Consider the following 14,316-nt stretch of genomic DNA (forward strand, 5'->3'; position numbering starts at 1 on the left):
CAGAGCATGTGGAATCAGGGGATAGGTAGCAGATTGGATAGAAAGTTGGCGACAAAACAGAAAAGAGAGTAGGAGTTAAGGGTAGCTACTCAGACTGGCAAAAGGTGGGAAGTGGTGTTCCGCAAGGATTGATGCTGGGATCACTGTTGTTCACCATTTACATAAACGATTTGGACTCTGGAATCGGAAGTACAATTTCAAAATTTGCGGACAACACCAAATTGGGAGATATAGATAATACTGAGGAAGACTGCGACAAAATACAGGAAGACATTAATAAACTTGCAGAATGGGCGTGTAATTGGCAAATGAATTTCAATATAGATAAGTGTGAGGTGATACATTTTGGTAGGAGGAATAAAGAGGCCACGTACTCCTTGGAAAATAAGGGCTCAATTTTGAAATGGTGGTGGGTTGGCAGCGGGGTGGTGAAGGTGCGCGTGGCAAACCCCAATAAATAAACCTTACCATTTCCGACACGATTGCATCATAATTGATGGTGATTAACGTGTTCTCCAGGTTTCAGGTTGGTTGCCGTCAGGAGCTGCAACGCGGCGGGTGTGGGGGGGGGTGGGGAGAAAGAGAGAGCGAGCGAGATTTCATCCGGCACTGGAACGGAAGATCGGGGAGGGAGAGGGGAATATCGGGTGGGTGAAGAGGGGGAGATCGGGGGAACATCGGGGATGGGGTGAAGAAGGGGAGATCGGAGAGGGAGACATCAGTTTCACCAGGTATGAATCAGAAGCAGTGGGTAAGCCGCCCGGGTAAGTTTAAAAAATCGTTCCAACTACCTAATATGTCACAAGTCAAGTGCCTTAAGTACCTCAATGAAGTACATTTGGCTCTTTAACTATCATCCCGCCGGCTAATATAGACTGGAATAGTAATAACATGAGGGGCAAAGATGGGGGGAGTTTTTGAAATGTGTTCAGGATAACTTTCTCGACCAGTACGTTTTCGGCCCAGCGAGGAAGCAGGCATTGCTGGATTTGGTTCTAGGGAATGAGACGTGCCAAGTGGAGCAAGTGTCTGTGGGAGAGCATTTAGGGAGCAGCGATCATAGTGTCCAGGTTTAGGATAGCTATGGAAAAGGACTCTGTCCACTCTAAAGTAAAATACTCAATTGGAGGAGGGCCAATTTCAGTGGGATGAGAACAGTTCTGGCCCAGATAAATTGGAATCATAGATTGGTAGGCAAAACTGTAATTGAACAGTGGGCGGCCTTTAAAGAGGAGATGATTTGGGTACAGACAAGGTACATTCCAACGAGGGAGAAAGGTAGGGCAACTAAAGCCAGAGCTCCCTGGATGACAAAGGAGATAGAGAATAAGATGAAGCGGAAAAAAGCGGCATATGACAGGTGTCCGGTTAATAACACAAGTGAGAACCAGGCAGAATATAGAAAGTTCAGAGGGGAAGTGAAAAAGGAAATAAGAGGGGCAAAGAGAATATGAGAATAGACTAGCGACCAACATAATCCAAAAGTATTCTACAGGCATGTTAACAGTAAACGGGTAGCAAGAGGAAGGGTGAGGCCGATTAGGGACCACAAAGGAGATCTGCTCATGGAGGCCGTGGGCATGGCTGAGGTAATAAATGAGTACTTTCCATCTGTCTTTACCAAGGAAGAAGATGCTGCCAGAGCCTCAGTAAAGGAAGATACAGTTAAGATACTGGATGGGCTAAAAATTGATAGAGGTACTAGAAAGGCTACCTCTACTTAAAATAGATTAGTCACCTGGTCCAGATGGGATGCACCCTAGGTTGCTGAGGGAAATAAGGGGGGAAATTGCAGAGGTACTGGCCATGATCTTCCTGACATCCTTAGATATGGGGGTGGTGCTGGAGGACTGAAGAATTGCAAATGTTACACCCTTGTTCAAAAAAGTGTGTAAAGATAAACCCAGCAACTATAGGCCAGTCAGGTTAACCTCAGTGGTGGGGAAACTTTTAGAAATGATAACCCGGGACAGAATTAACAGTCACTTGGACAAGTGTAGATTGATTAGGGAAAGCCAGCACAGATTTGTTAAAGGCAATTCGTGTGTAACTAACCTGATAGAGTTTTTTGATTAGGTAACAGAGAGGGTAGATGAGGGCAATGCAGTTGGTGTGGTGTATATGGATTTTCAAAAAGCATTTGATAAAGTGCCATATGGTAGGCTTGCTATTAAGATTGCAGCCCATGGAATAAAGGGGACAATAGCAACATGGATACAGAATTGGCTAAATGACAGGAAACAAAGAGCAGTGGTGAGCGGTTATTTTTTGGACTGGAGGGAGGTGAGCAGTGGTGTTCCCCAGGGGTCAGTGCTGGGACCACTGCTTTTCTTGATATATATTAATGACTTGGACTTGGGTGTACAGGTCACAATTTCAAAATTTGCAGATGACATAAAACTTGGAAGGGTAGTGAACAGTGAGGAGGATAGCGATAGACTTCAAGAGGATATAGACACTCTGGTGGCATGGTTGGACACATGGCAGATGAAGATTAATGCAGAAAAATGCGAGGTGATGCATTTCGGCAGGAAAAATAAGGAGAGGCAATATAAACTCGAGGGCACAATTCTAAAAGGGATGGAGGAACAGAGGGATCTGGGGGTGTATGTGCATAAATCGTTGAAGGTGGCAGGGCAGATTGAGAAAACGGTTAAAAAAAGCATATGAGCTTTATAAATAGAGGCGTAGAGTACAAAAGCAATGAAGTCATGATGAACCTTTATGAAACACTGGTTCGGCCACAACTGGAGTATTGTGTCCAGTTCTGGGCATCGCACTTTAGGAAGGATGTGAAGGCCTTAGAGAGGGTGCAGAGGAGATTTACTAGAATGATTCCAGGGATGAGGGACTTAAATTACATGGATAGACTGGAGAGGCTGGGATTGTTCTCCTTGGAACAGAGAAGGTTGAGGAGAGATTTGATCGGGGTGTTCATAATCATGAAGGGTCTAGACAGAGTGGATAGAAACATAGAAAATAGAAGCAGGAGTTGGGCCCGTCGAGCCTGCTCCGCCATTCATTTTGATCATGGCTGATCCTCTATCTTAATACAATATTCCCACGCTCTCCCCATACCCCTTGATGCCTTTTGTATCTAGAAATCTACCTGGTTCCTTCTTAAATATATTCAGTGACTTGGCCTCCGCAGCCTTCTGTGGTAGAGAATTCCAAAGGTTCACCACCCTCCGAGTGAAGAAATTTTTCCTCATCTCAGTCCTAAATGTCCTACCCCGTATCCTGAGATTGTGACCCCTCTTTCTGGACCCTCCCAGCCAGGGGAAACATCCCGCCATCCAGTCTGTCTAGCCCTGTCAGAATTTTAAATGTTTCAATGAGATCCCCTCTCATTCTTCTTAGCTCGAGTGAATACAGGTCGAGTCGACCCAATCTCTCATACGACTGTCCTGCCATCCCAGGAATCAGTCTGGTGAACCTTCGCTGCACTCCCTCTATGGCAAGTATATCCTTTCTTAGGGAAGGAGACAAAACTGCACACAATACTCCAGGTGTGATCTCACCAAGGCCCTTTATGACTGCAGTAAGACATCCTTGCTCCTGTACTCAAATCCTCTTGCAATGAAGGCCAACATACCATAGAGAGAAACTGTTCCCATTGGCGGAAGGGTCAAGAACCAGAGGGCATAGATTTAAGGTGATTGGCAAAAGAACCAAAGGTGATATGAGGAAAAACTTTTTTACACAGCGAGTGGTTAGGATCTGGAATGCACTGCCTGGGGGAGTGGTGGAGGCAGATTCAATCATGGCCTTCAAAAGGGAACTGGATAAGTACTTGAAATGAAAAAATGTGCAGGGCTACAGGGATAGGGTGGGGCAGTGGGACTAGCTGGATTGCTCATGCATAGAGCCGCCACGGACTCGATGGGCCGAATGGCTTCCTTCCGTGCTGTAACCTCCTATGATTCTATGATACCAGAACTAAGAGCTTATACCTATCAGGAAAGATTGAACAGGCTGGGGCTCTTTTCTCTAGAAAATAAAAGACTGAGGGGTGATCTGATAGCAACCTTTAAGATTATAAAAGGGTTTGATAGGGTAGACGTAAGGAAGATGTTTCCACTTGCAGGGGAAACCAGAACTACGGGCCATACATATAAGGTAGTCCAATAGGGAATTCAAGAGAAACTTCTTTACCCAGAGAGTGGTTAGAATGTGGAACTCACTACCACAAGAAGTAGTTGAGGCAACTAGCCTGGATGCATTTAAGGGGAAGCTAGATAAGTTACGAGAGAGAAAGGAATAGAAGGGTATCCTGATAGGGTTAGATGAAGTAGGGAAGGAGGAGGCTCGTGTGGAGCATAAACGCTGGCATAGACCAGTTGGGTCGAATGGCCTGTGTCTGTGCTATATTTTCGATGTAACTCGATGAATCCGTGAAAGTTATTGGAATCGAACCTCACTATAATACTCCACTATGTCCTAATCTCCAGTAGACACGGTGTACTGTTTCTTCACTAATAGACAAGCCACATAAAACACTCTTTTATAACATACTGCACTCAATTATATACATTTTATGTGGCTCCCAGAGATAGCTCATTCTGCAATTTGTGTGTAAAATATAATTCCATCTTTAGTTGATTTGTTGAAGAGAGAGAATATACAATAACGTAAAAATGGGAGTAGGCAATTCAGCCTCTCGAATCTGTTCTGCCATTCTATTAGATCATGGCTAATCTCAACTCTATCTACCTTGATACACTTACCGAACAAAAATCTAGCGATCTCTGTCTTGAAAATTTCAATTGCCCTCGCATCCACAGCCTTTTGGGGGTGAGAGTTACAGATTTCCACGACCCTTTGTGTGAAAAGTGCTTCCTGATTTCACTCCAAAGTGGCTGAGCTCCAATTTTAATTAATTGGTTATAATAATCTCTCATTCTAATATAGTAGCTGTAACACAGGTTTCGTTTTATAGAGTGTTCTGAAGTAATTATCTGCACTTAATTGAAAATTTCTGTGACCAACATCAAACAATAGATGCAATAAATCTTTCTGAAAGGGGTACTTGTGAAATATTTCCTGACAAAATGACCCAAAGTACTGCAGATAGGTATTAAAGACATCACCCCACTATCATGTAAATTCTGTTGGCAAATATTTAACTGATAGGCAGTGATAATAAATCGCTGGGTCAATATTCAGGAATTTCCTACCTAACAACCATCGTGAAAGCACCATCATCACAAAGACTGGAGCAATTCAATAAGAAGGCCAATAACCGCCTTCTCAATGCAACTAGGGATGCAGCAATAAATGCAGCCCTGCCAACATTGTCCACATCTGAGGACAAATTTAAAAAAAAAGAATGAGACTGTGTTTCCTTATTTTATTGTTCTGAAAGGATTTTAATTAAAATTGAAATAAAAATAGAAAATGCTGGAAAACGCTCAGCAGGTCAGACAGCATTATCATTTCAGTTCGATAACCTTTCACCAGAACTGGAAGATGTTAGACATTAACAGTTTTTAAACAAGTGCAGAGCCAGGGAGAGGGGGCAAGAAAAGAACAAGAGAGAGATCTGTGATGAGAGATCTGTGATAGGGTGGAGGGCAGGTGTGATTAAATGACAAGAGGGATGATGGTGCAAGGCAAAAGGAGGTGATAATGAGACAAGTATAGAAACAAAGGATGGGTCCAGAGGAGGTGTAAATGGTTACAGCAGAATAGCAGAGGACGAGGGAAACACGGAAAATCTGGCAAAGAGGTGAAGGCTCCCATGGCCCAGGAATGTGGTGGAAGAAAGGCAGGTGGACCCTAGGGGTCTACTTTAACTCTATTTCTCTCTCTCCACAGATGTTGCCTGACCTGCTGAGTGTTTTCAGCATTTTCTGTTTTTCAGATTTCCAGCATCCACAATATTTTGCTTTTGTTTTATTAATTAAGATTGAATTTATCATGAATTTCAGTTCTTTTTTAATTCTTTTTTTATCTCCCCTTACTTGCTTGGTTTTACTCCAACAGACATTGAAAGAGAATTTCTTTTTGAAGATTGAGATAACAATCTTCCTTTATTCCTCAATCGTCAGGAGATGTGCTCACAGCAGGGGGATACAGATACTGAATTGATTTTCGCCAGCTAAGCACTCCAAATAGCAGTCATGGAACCAATGATGCTCTCAATCTAATGGAACACACCTGTAGATCATGACCGTGTAGCTCACACTAATGTATGCAAATTTCCACTTCTCATACTGGAGACCAGAGGCCACTTCTGAGTGCCTACAACTAATCTGTGGGAATGAAAGTGTGCTACTAGGATCTGCAATCAGTAGGTTATAATGTGTCTGGTATGCCATATGTAGGTATATTGCATACTATAAATATGGAGTACTTAAAATGATTGAAACCCATAAAATTCTGAAGCACACGTCTTAACCATTACATCATTGGACAGCTGACGACAAAAATATTTTTAATATCATTGATTTGTTTAAATTATTTTTCCCATTTTGTTTCCATGTTCGCCCGTGTTTCTTCCTCACTGGGGTCTATCTCTCTCTGCAGAACATTCTTCAGCGGAGATTATGGACAATCGTGGGGACTTTTCCACAAAGGGCAGAAATGGGAGCCATGCCAATGTTTCTTCCTCGGGAGGGAGGGGTGAAAGACCCAGCTTCTCCCAGGCATGGCACCTGGTTGCCAAACTGAGAACAAATGACATTCCTTGTGACAGTGGCATAGCATATTTATTAAAGCACCAGTCGATCTTCCATGGGGTTGTATATGGCGAGTCAAGGTTAAGTGTATTCTTCAGATGACGAGGTCAGGGAATAAATGAACCAGCATGTGCGGCTATACTTCAGTCCCCATGTTAAAATCGTGCATTCTGTTCTTATTTTTATATTTCCATTATAAATTATGTCCACACTTGTAAGAGAAACTTGTCAAGCTGAAATTACACTCTCCTGCTGGTTGTAGCGCCACAGCACCACCACTGGCAAGAGGATATAATTGCAGCAAGAAAAGCTTACCTAAGCAGTTTCCATTAGAAATGTGGACATAGGTATCTGTAATGGGAAAAGTTGACAGGAAGTGCATTCAGACATAAGATTTTATCTGAATAATATATACAACCTTGGCATTCAAAGCTGGGGCCATCTGAAGGAGCTGACAGACAATGGCACTAAGTCATCTCTGTGTTGTTAAATTTAAGGTGGATTGGCATTGTTTAAAATACAGATGCTCTGGGCTCATTTACTAGTTTTAGGATACCACTATAAGTATTTAGCAATGTGAATATAGTCTTACCAGAGATACTGGTAATAACCCCGGTAAAAGTTAAGGACTTGATTTTGGCTGTGCCGTGAAAATCAGACGGTAAAGACACCTCAATCCACTCCCGTCTACCTTCAGAGGGTCTGGCAGCAAGTTGTACACCGTCTCAGCTGCCGAATGATGCATGGCCTAGGAAGATGTGAAGAGAAAATCTAATATTTAAGAAGCACACTAATACCAGTTGTTGAGAAGTCTCCAGCATTCACCATTGATTTCTTTGATCTCAGAACCCTGTAGAAGGAAAAGAATGAACCAAAGAAGGGCCAATTTTGTATTTCACATGGAAGTTATCCAGGTGCAAATGTTAAGTTTTCCCATCCACAGCTTTCGGGAATTCCTAAAGTTTTCAATGGAGAAGTTTATTTTTTCAAGAATGGCTTTCAGTGAAAGGATTGAAAGAGCTCAAGTGGCAACAACAAATTTCATCCCTGTCGCATGTCACAAGTTCAAAGAATGGAAGAAAGTTTAAAAATAACATTAAATCTTCAATTGTATAAGAACAAAACGCTGGTATCAGTTTAAAAAGACTTCAGAAAGCCCCAGGATTATTGCAGCCTTGAACAGTCAGGTGACTGCTGGTTATATACAGTAAACCTTAAGGTGATTAAAGGAGTGAGGCATGAAGCGTGGCCTTTGTCTGCTAATCAGCTGTTTCAGCTCTGTAACTGCTCAAAGGATTTTCTGAGTCTGCTGAAACATGAATAGCATGAAACTGCTGTAAAATGAAAGCTCTTAAACTTGGGTCGACACTACTGCAAACTTTAAATTTGAGGCGAGTGCTCTGCTTTAGAGAATCTTTCAACTGTATCATGATCCTGCCAAAGTTTGTAATACATTAAAACAAAGGAAGGATAAGTTTCTAGTGAATGTATTGGAATAAATTTACTAATGGTTTTTAGGATCTAAATCAGTGTTATGTTGTGATTATCTTTACTTGCAGGCATGAACCATGAGCCAAAGTCACCTTCCCTCGGTATGATCTCAGCAGCACAGAGGACCACAGCAACTGTGAACCCCCTAACCCCTTCCTCATTGAATGGACCAGTTGTTACAAATGGGAGTCAGTCAGCTCACGGAACACCGAATGCCCGAGGAGGTCATACAGCCAGCTTCGCTGCAGCTCTTAGAAAACTGGCCAAGCAAGCAGAAGAGCCAAGAGGTATAGTTCAGAAATAAGTAGCAATCTGTCAAACCTTTCACCGGCACAAATTCACATACAGATCTAAACACACATCGGGGGAAGATCCAGACTACCTATACTGATTGCACTGTTGATTTCTTTATTGTTGCTTAAGCAGGAAAATTGCACACCTGCATGACATTCTGTGAATGAAACAAGTATGAAGCTGGCGCAGTCAGAATGAAATTTAACAAAATTAGCAAATTCTCCACAGTTATCCAGAAATGTAACGTAGATACTGAAAGGATGATCACAGTGGTGGAATCGTGGGTCGTGCCGAACTCAGGGCATGGATGGGTACATGGGACTGGGATGTTATAGCTATTACTGAAACATGGCTAAGGGAGGGGCAGGACTGGCAGCTAATTATTCCAGGGTACAGATGCTATAGGAAAGATAGAGCAGGAGGTAAGAGAGGAGGGGGAGTTGCGTTCTTGATTAGGGAGAACATCACGGCAGTAGTGAGAGAGGATATATCCGAGGGTTCGCCCACGGAGTCGATATGGGTAGAACTGAAAAATAAGAAGGGAGAGATCACGTTGATAGGATTGTACTACAGACCCCCAAATAGTCAACGGGAAATTGAGGAGCAAATATGTAAGGAGATTACAGACAGCTGCAAGAAAAATAGGGTGGTAATAGTAGGGGACTTTAACTTTCCCAACATTGACTGGGACAGCCATAGCATTAGGGGCTTGGATGGAGAGAAATTTGTTGAGTGTATTCAGGAGGAATTTCTCATTCAGTATGTGGATGGCCCGACTAGAGAGGGGGCAAAACTTGACCTCCTCTTGGGAAATAAGGAAGGGCAGGTGACAGAAGTGTTAGTGAGGGATCACTTTGGGACCAGTGATCATAATTCCATTAGTTTTAAGATAGCTATGGAGAAGGATAGGTCTGGCCCAAAAGTTAAAATTCTAAATTGGGGAAAGGCCAATTTTGATGGTATTAGACAGGAACTTTCAGAAGTTGATTGGGAGAGTCTGTTGGCAGGCAAAGGGACGTCTGGTAAGTGGGAGTCCTTCAAAAATGTGTTAACCAGGGTTCAGGGTAAGCACATTCCTTATAAAGTAAAGGGCAAGGCTGGTAGAAGTAGGGAACCTTGGATGACTCGGGAGATTGAGGCCCTCGTCAGAAAGAAGAAGGAGGCATATGACATGCATAGGCAGCTGGGATCAAGTGGATCCCTTGAAGAGTATAGAGATTGCCGGAGTAGAGTTAAGAGAGAAATCAGGAGGGCAAAAAGGGGACATGAGATTGCTTTGGCAGATAAGGCGAAGGTGAATCCAAAGAGCTTCTACAAATACATAAAGGGCAAAAGAGTAACTAGGGAGAAAGTAGGGCCTCTGAAGGATCAACAAGGTCATCTATGTGCGGAGCCACAAGAGATGGGTGAGATCCTAAATGAATATTTCGCATCGGTATTTACGGTTGAGAAAGGCATGGATGTTAGGGAACTTGGGGAAATAAATAGTGATGTCTTGAGGAGTGTACATATTACAGAGAGGGAGGTGCTGGAAGTCTTAATGCGCATCAAGGTAGATAAATCTCCGGGACCTGATGAAATGTATCCCAGGACGTTATGGGAGGTTAGGGAGGAAATTGCGGGTCCCCTAGCAGAGATATTTGAATCATCCACCGCTACAGGTGAGGTGCCTGAAGATTGGAGGGTAGCAAATGTTGTGCCTTTGTTTAAGAAGGGCGGCAGGGAAAAGCCTGGGAACTACAGACCGGTGAGCCTGACATCTGTAGTGGGTAAGTTGTTAGAGGGTATTCTGAGAGACAGGATCTACGGGCATTTGGAGAGGCAGGGACTGATTAGGAACAGTCAGCATGGTTTTGTGAGAGGAAAATCATGTCTCACGAATTTGATTGAGTTTTTTGAAGGGGTAACCAAGAAGATAGATGAGGGCTGTGCAGTAGACGTGGTCTACATGGACTTTAGCAAAGCCTTTGACAAGGTACCGCATGGTAGGTTGTTACATAAGGTTAAATCTCACGGGATCCAAGGTGAGGTAGCCAATTGGATACAACATTGGCTTGATGACAGAAGACAGAGGGTGGGTGTAGAGGGTTGTTTTTCAAATTGGAGGCCTGTGACCAGCGGTGTGCCTCAGGGATCGGTGCTGGGTCCGCTGTTATTTGTTATTTATATTAATGATTTGGATGAGAATTTAGGAGGCATGGTTAGTAAGTTTGCAGATGACACCAAGATTGGTGGGCCGATGAATGGCAGATGGAGTTTAATTTGGATAAATGTGAGGTGATGCATTCTGGTAGATCGAATCGGGCCAGGACCTACTCCGTTAATGGTAGGGCTTTGGGGAGAGTTATAGAACAAAGAGATCTAGGAGTACAGGTTCATAGCTCCTTGAAAGTGGAGTCACAGGTGGATAGGGTGGTGAAGAAGGCATTCAGCTTGCTTGGTTTCATTGGTCAGAACATTGAATGCAGGAGTTGGGATGTCTTGTTGAAGTTGTACAAGACATTAGTTAGGCCACACTTGGAATACTGTGTACAGTTCTGGTCACCCTATTATAGAAAGGATATTATTAAACTAGAAAGAGTGCAGAAAAGATTTACTGGGATGCTGCTGGGATTTGATGGTTTGACTTATAGGGAGAGGTTAGATAGACTGGGACTTTTTTCCCTGGAGAGTAGGAGGTTGAGGGGTGATCTTATAGAAGTCTATAAAATAATGAGGGGCATAGATAAGGTAGATAGTCAAAATCTTTTCCCAAAGGTCGGGGGGTCTATAACGAGGGGACATAGATTTAAGGTGAGAGGGGAGAGATACAAAAGGGTCCAGAGGGGCAATTTTTTCACTCAAAGGGTGGTGAGTGTCTGGAACGAGCTGCCAGAGGCAGTAGTAGAGGCGGGTACAATTTTGTCTTTTAAAAAGCATTTGGACAGTTACATGGGTAAGATGGGTATTGAGGGATATGGGCCAAGTGCAGGCAATTGGGACTAGCTTAGTGGTATAAACTGGGCGACATGGACATGTTGGGCCGAAGGGCCTGTTTCCATGTTGTAAACTTCTATGATTCTAAGTGAAGCTAGGTATTGCCAGCAATACAACAACAGCTTGAATTTATATAGTGCCTTTTAATGTAAAAAAACCTACCAAGGTACTTAACACATAGTGGCTCAGGGTCTATTTTCATTGTGCCGAAGGAAGAGATTGGGAGGGGGAGGAGGTAGGTGGTGACCGAATGCTAGGTGGGAGATGGGTTTTAAGGAGGTTTTTAAAGTTGGAGGGAAGAGACGTTTAGGGAGGAGGTTCCAAAGGGTAGGACTGAAGCAGCTGAGAGCTGTGCCACCAACAGTGGGTTCTTGGGGAAAATGCACAGAAGACTGGAGTCAGAAGAATGGAGCGTTCAGGAGGGGATAGAGGGCTGCAGGAAATAGCAGAGGTAGAGTGGGGCAAGGCCAAAGATTTTGAATTGAATGCACTAGGGAATGGGGAGCCAGTATAGGTCAGCGAGGACAGGGCTCATAGGTGAGCGGGACTTAGTGTGGGACAGTATATGTGTGGCAGGACAAGTTGGAGGGTGGAGGATGGGAGGCTAGCAAGGAGAGTTGTAAGAGTAGTCAAGTCTGGAGATGACAACAGCATGTTTAAGGGTTTCCTTAATGGGGCAACTGAGGTAGAGTTGGAGGCTTTGAAACCCTTCCATGTATACAAACACTGACCCTCTGATTAGAGTGATGTCAGCAAGCATTGGGCCAAGGAAAGGTAGTTGAGTGGCCTGAAGCTAGTTTGAAAGGGGCTTCAGAGGAACAAGAGGTGATCTTGTGGAGTGAATGAGCCTGCTGAGGGATGGGGAAATGCCATCAGAATTCTGCCACAGAATTTTGTGGGGTCAGAGTTAGGCTAAGGGAAGGACTAGGGTTATCAAGGAGTGGAGGAGGAAAACCAGGCCAAGGCAGTCAAAGAGAGAACCTTAATTTTGCAAACAAAGATTTGCACCAGGTCCTCACACTTGACTTGAGAGGTGAGGATGCCGATATCTAAGTTTGCCGATGACACAAAGATTGGTGGCATTGTAAGCAGTAAAGATGGAAACATAAAATTACAAAGAGATATTGATAGATTAGGTGAATGGGCAAAACTGTGGCAAATGGAATTCAATGTAGTCAAATGTGAGGTCATCCACTTTGGATCAAAAAAGGATAGAACTGGGTACTTTCTAAATGGTAAAAAGTTAAAAATAGTGGATGTCCAAAGGGACTTAGGGGTTCAGATACATAGATCATTGAAGTGTCATGAACAGGTGCAGAAAATAATCAATAATGCTAATGGAATGCTGGCCTTTATATCTAGAGGACTGGAGTACAAGGGGGCAGAGGTTATGCTGCAGCTATACAAAACCCTGGTTAGACCGCACCTGGAGTACTGTGAGCAGTTCTGGGCACCGCACCTTCGGAAGGACATATCGGCCTTGGAGAGAGTGCAGCGTAGGTTTGCTGGAATGATACCCGGACATCAAGGGTTAAGTTGTGAGGAGAGATCACACAAATTGTGTCTAACTGAAGTCATATAAATAAATACAGAAATTTTCCCTATTTGATATATAATGAAATTCTGCTGCGCAATGTCGCCAAATAAAAAGGACATCTTTTTCGCCAGGTTTCTTGGAATTGCAATTTGTGTAGGGTGTTAACCATGACATAAGAAGAATTTAGTCTCATGTTTCTGCCTAATTCTATCTGCTAACCTACTGTACTAATAGGGACTTAAGAGGAGAGATTACACAAATTGGGGTTGTATTCTCTGGAGTTTCGAAGGTTAAGGGGTGATCTGATCGAAGTTTATAAGATATTAAGGGGAACAGATCGGGTGGATAGAGAGAAACTATTTCCGCTGGTTGGGGATTCTAGGAGTGGGGGCACAGTCTTAAAAATTAGATGGTAGTCATGAGGAAGTCTCCGAAAGCTTGTGAATTTAAAATAAAATTGCTGGACTATAACTTGGTGTTGTAAAATTGTTTAAAAATTAGAGCCAGACCTTTCAGGAGTGAGATTAGAAAACATTTCTACACACAAAGGGTGGTGCAAGTTTGGAACTCTCTTCCGCAAACAGCAATTGATGCTAGCTCAATTGCTAAATTTAAATCTGAGATAGATAGCTTTTTGGCAACCAAAGATATTAAGGGATATGGGCCAAAGGCGGGTATATGGAGTTAAATCACAGATCAGCCATGATCTTATCAAATGGCGGAGCAGTCTCGAGGGGCTGAATGGCCTACTCCTGTTCCTATGTTCCTAGGATGGCAGGATATGAGAAGGGAGTAGTTTGTGGCAGAGAAAAGGAGTTTCGAATCATCCTAAAGTGGTCACAGGATTTGGCTGAATTAATATGTGGCTCACAATTAGAAGCATGTCATACATAGTGCAGCACTGACCATCTATCAGTGATGGTTTCTGAGCCATCTGTGGCCATTTTCAGTGTCAACAAAGAAAGTTTGTAATGTTAGACTGAAATATTAGATTTCATCGGGGGTCATTGAGGTGTGTCACAGCTTATCTTTGGAACATTTACCTCCCTTAGAATGTTAAATAAACTGGGTAGAGTGTGTTGGGGCATATTTTACCCCCCCCCCCCCCCCACCCCCATTTCCTGCCCAACATTTCACCCAAATGTTCCACTGTTTTCCCCACGTTACTGTAAACATCGTCCCATGTATTTCTTTTATGTACTACCAAAAACTAAACGGCTATGTTTTGCTAAATAAATGTTGCCTATTTCATAGCTAATTAACATTAACAGTTAATTTATACTGAAAACCCCACAGATCAGCAAACCATTACTGCTTAGGTGGAGTCTTGCATTGTCA

The 14,316-nt window shown here is 43.1% G+C and overlaps 1 protein-coding gene across 1 annotated transcript in view; it reads left to right on the forward strand.

The window, feature by feature from the left end:
- The window catches only part of LOC137335711 (genetic suppressor element 1-like), a 193,652-nt gene that overhangs the window by 50,423 nt on the left and 128,913 nt on the right, over nucleotides 1-14,316 (forward strand). Inside the window, exon 2 of the mRNA XM_068001011.1 lies at nucleotides 8,240-8,458. Coding sequence (XP_067857112.1) covers nucleotides 8,240-8,458 — 219 coding nt within the window. The remainder of the gene's footprint in view (nucleotides 1-8,239; nucleotides 8,459-14,316) is intronic.

This window comes from Heptranchias perlo, chromosome 2, assembly GCF_035084215.1.
Source record: "Heptranchias perlo isolate sHepPer1 chromosome 2, sHepPer1.hap1, whole genome shotgun sequence".
Classification (NCBI taxonomy): domain Eukaryota; kingdom Metazoa; phylum Chordata; class Chondrichthyes; order Hexanchiformes; family Hexanchidae; genus Heptranchias; species Heptranchias perlo.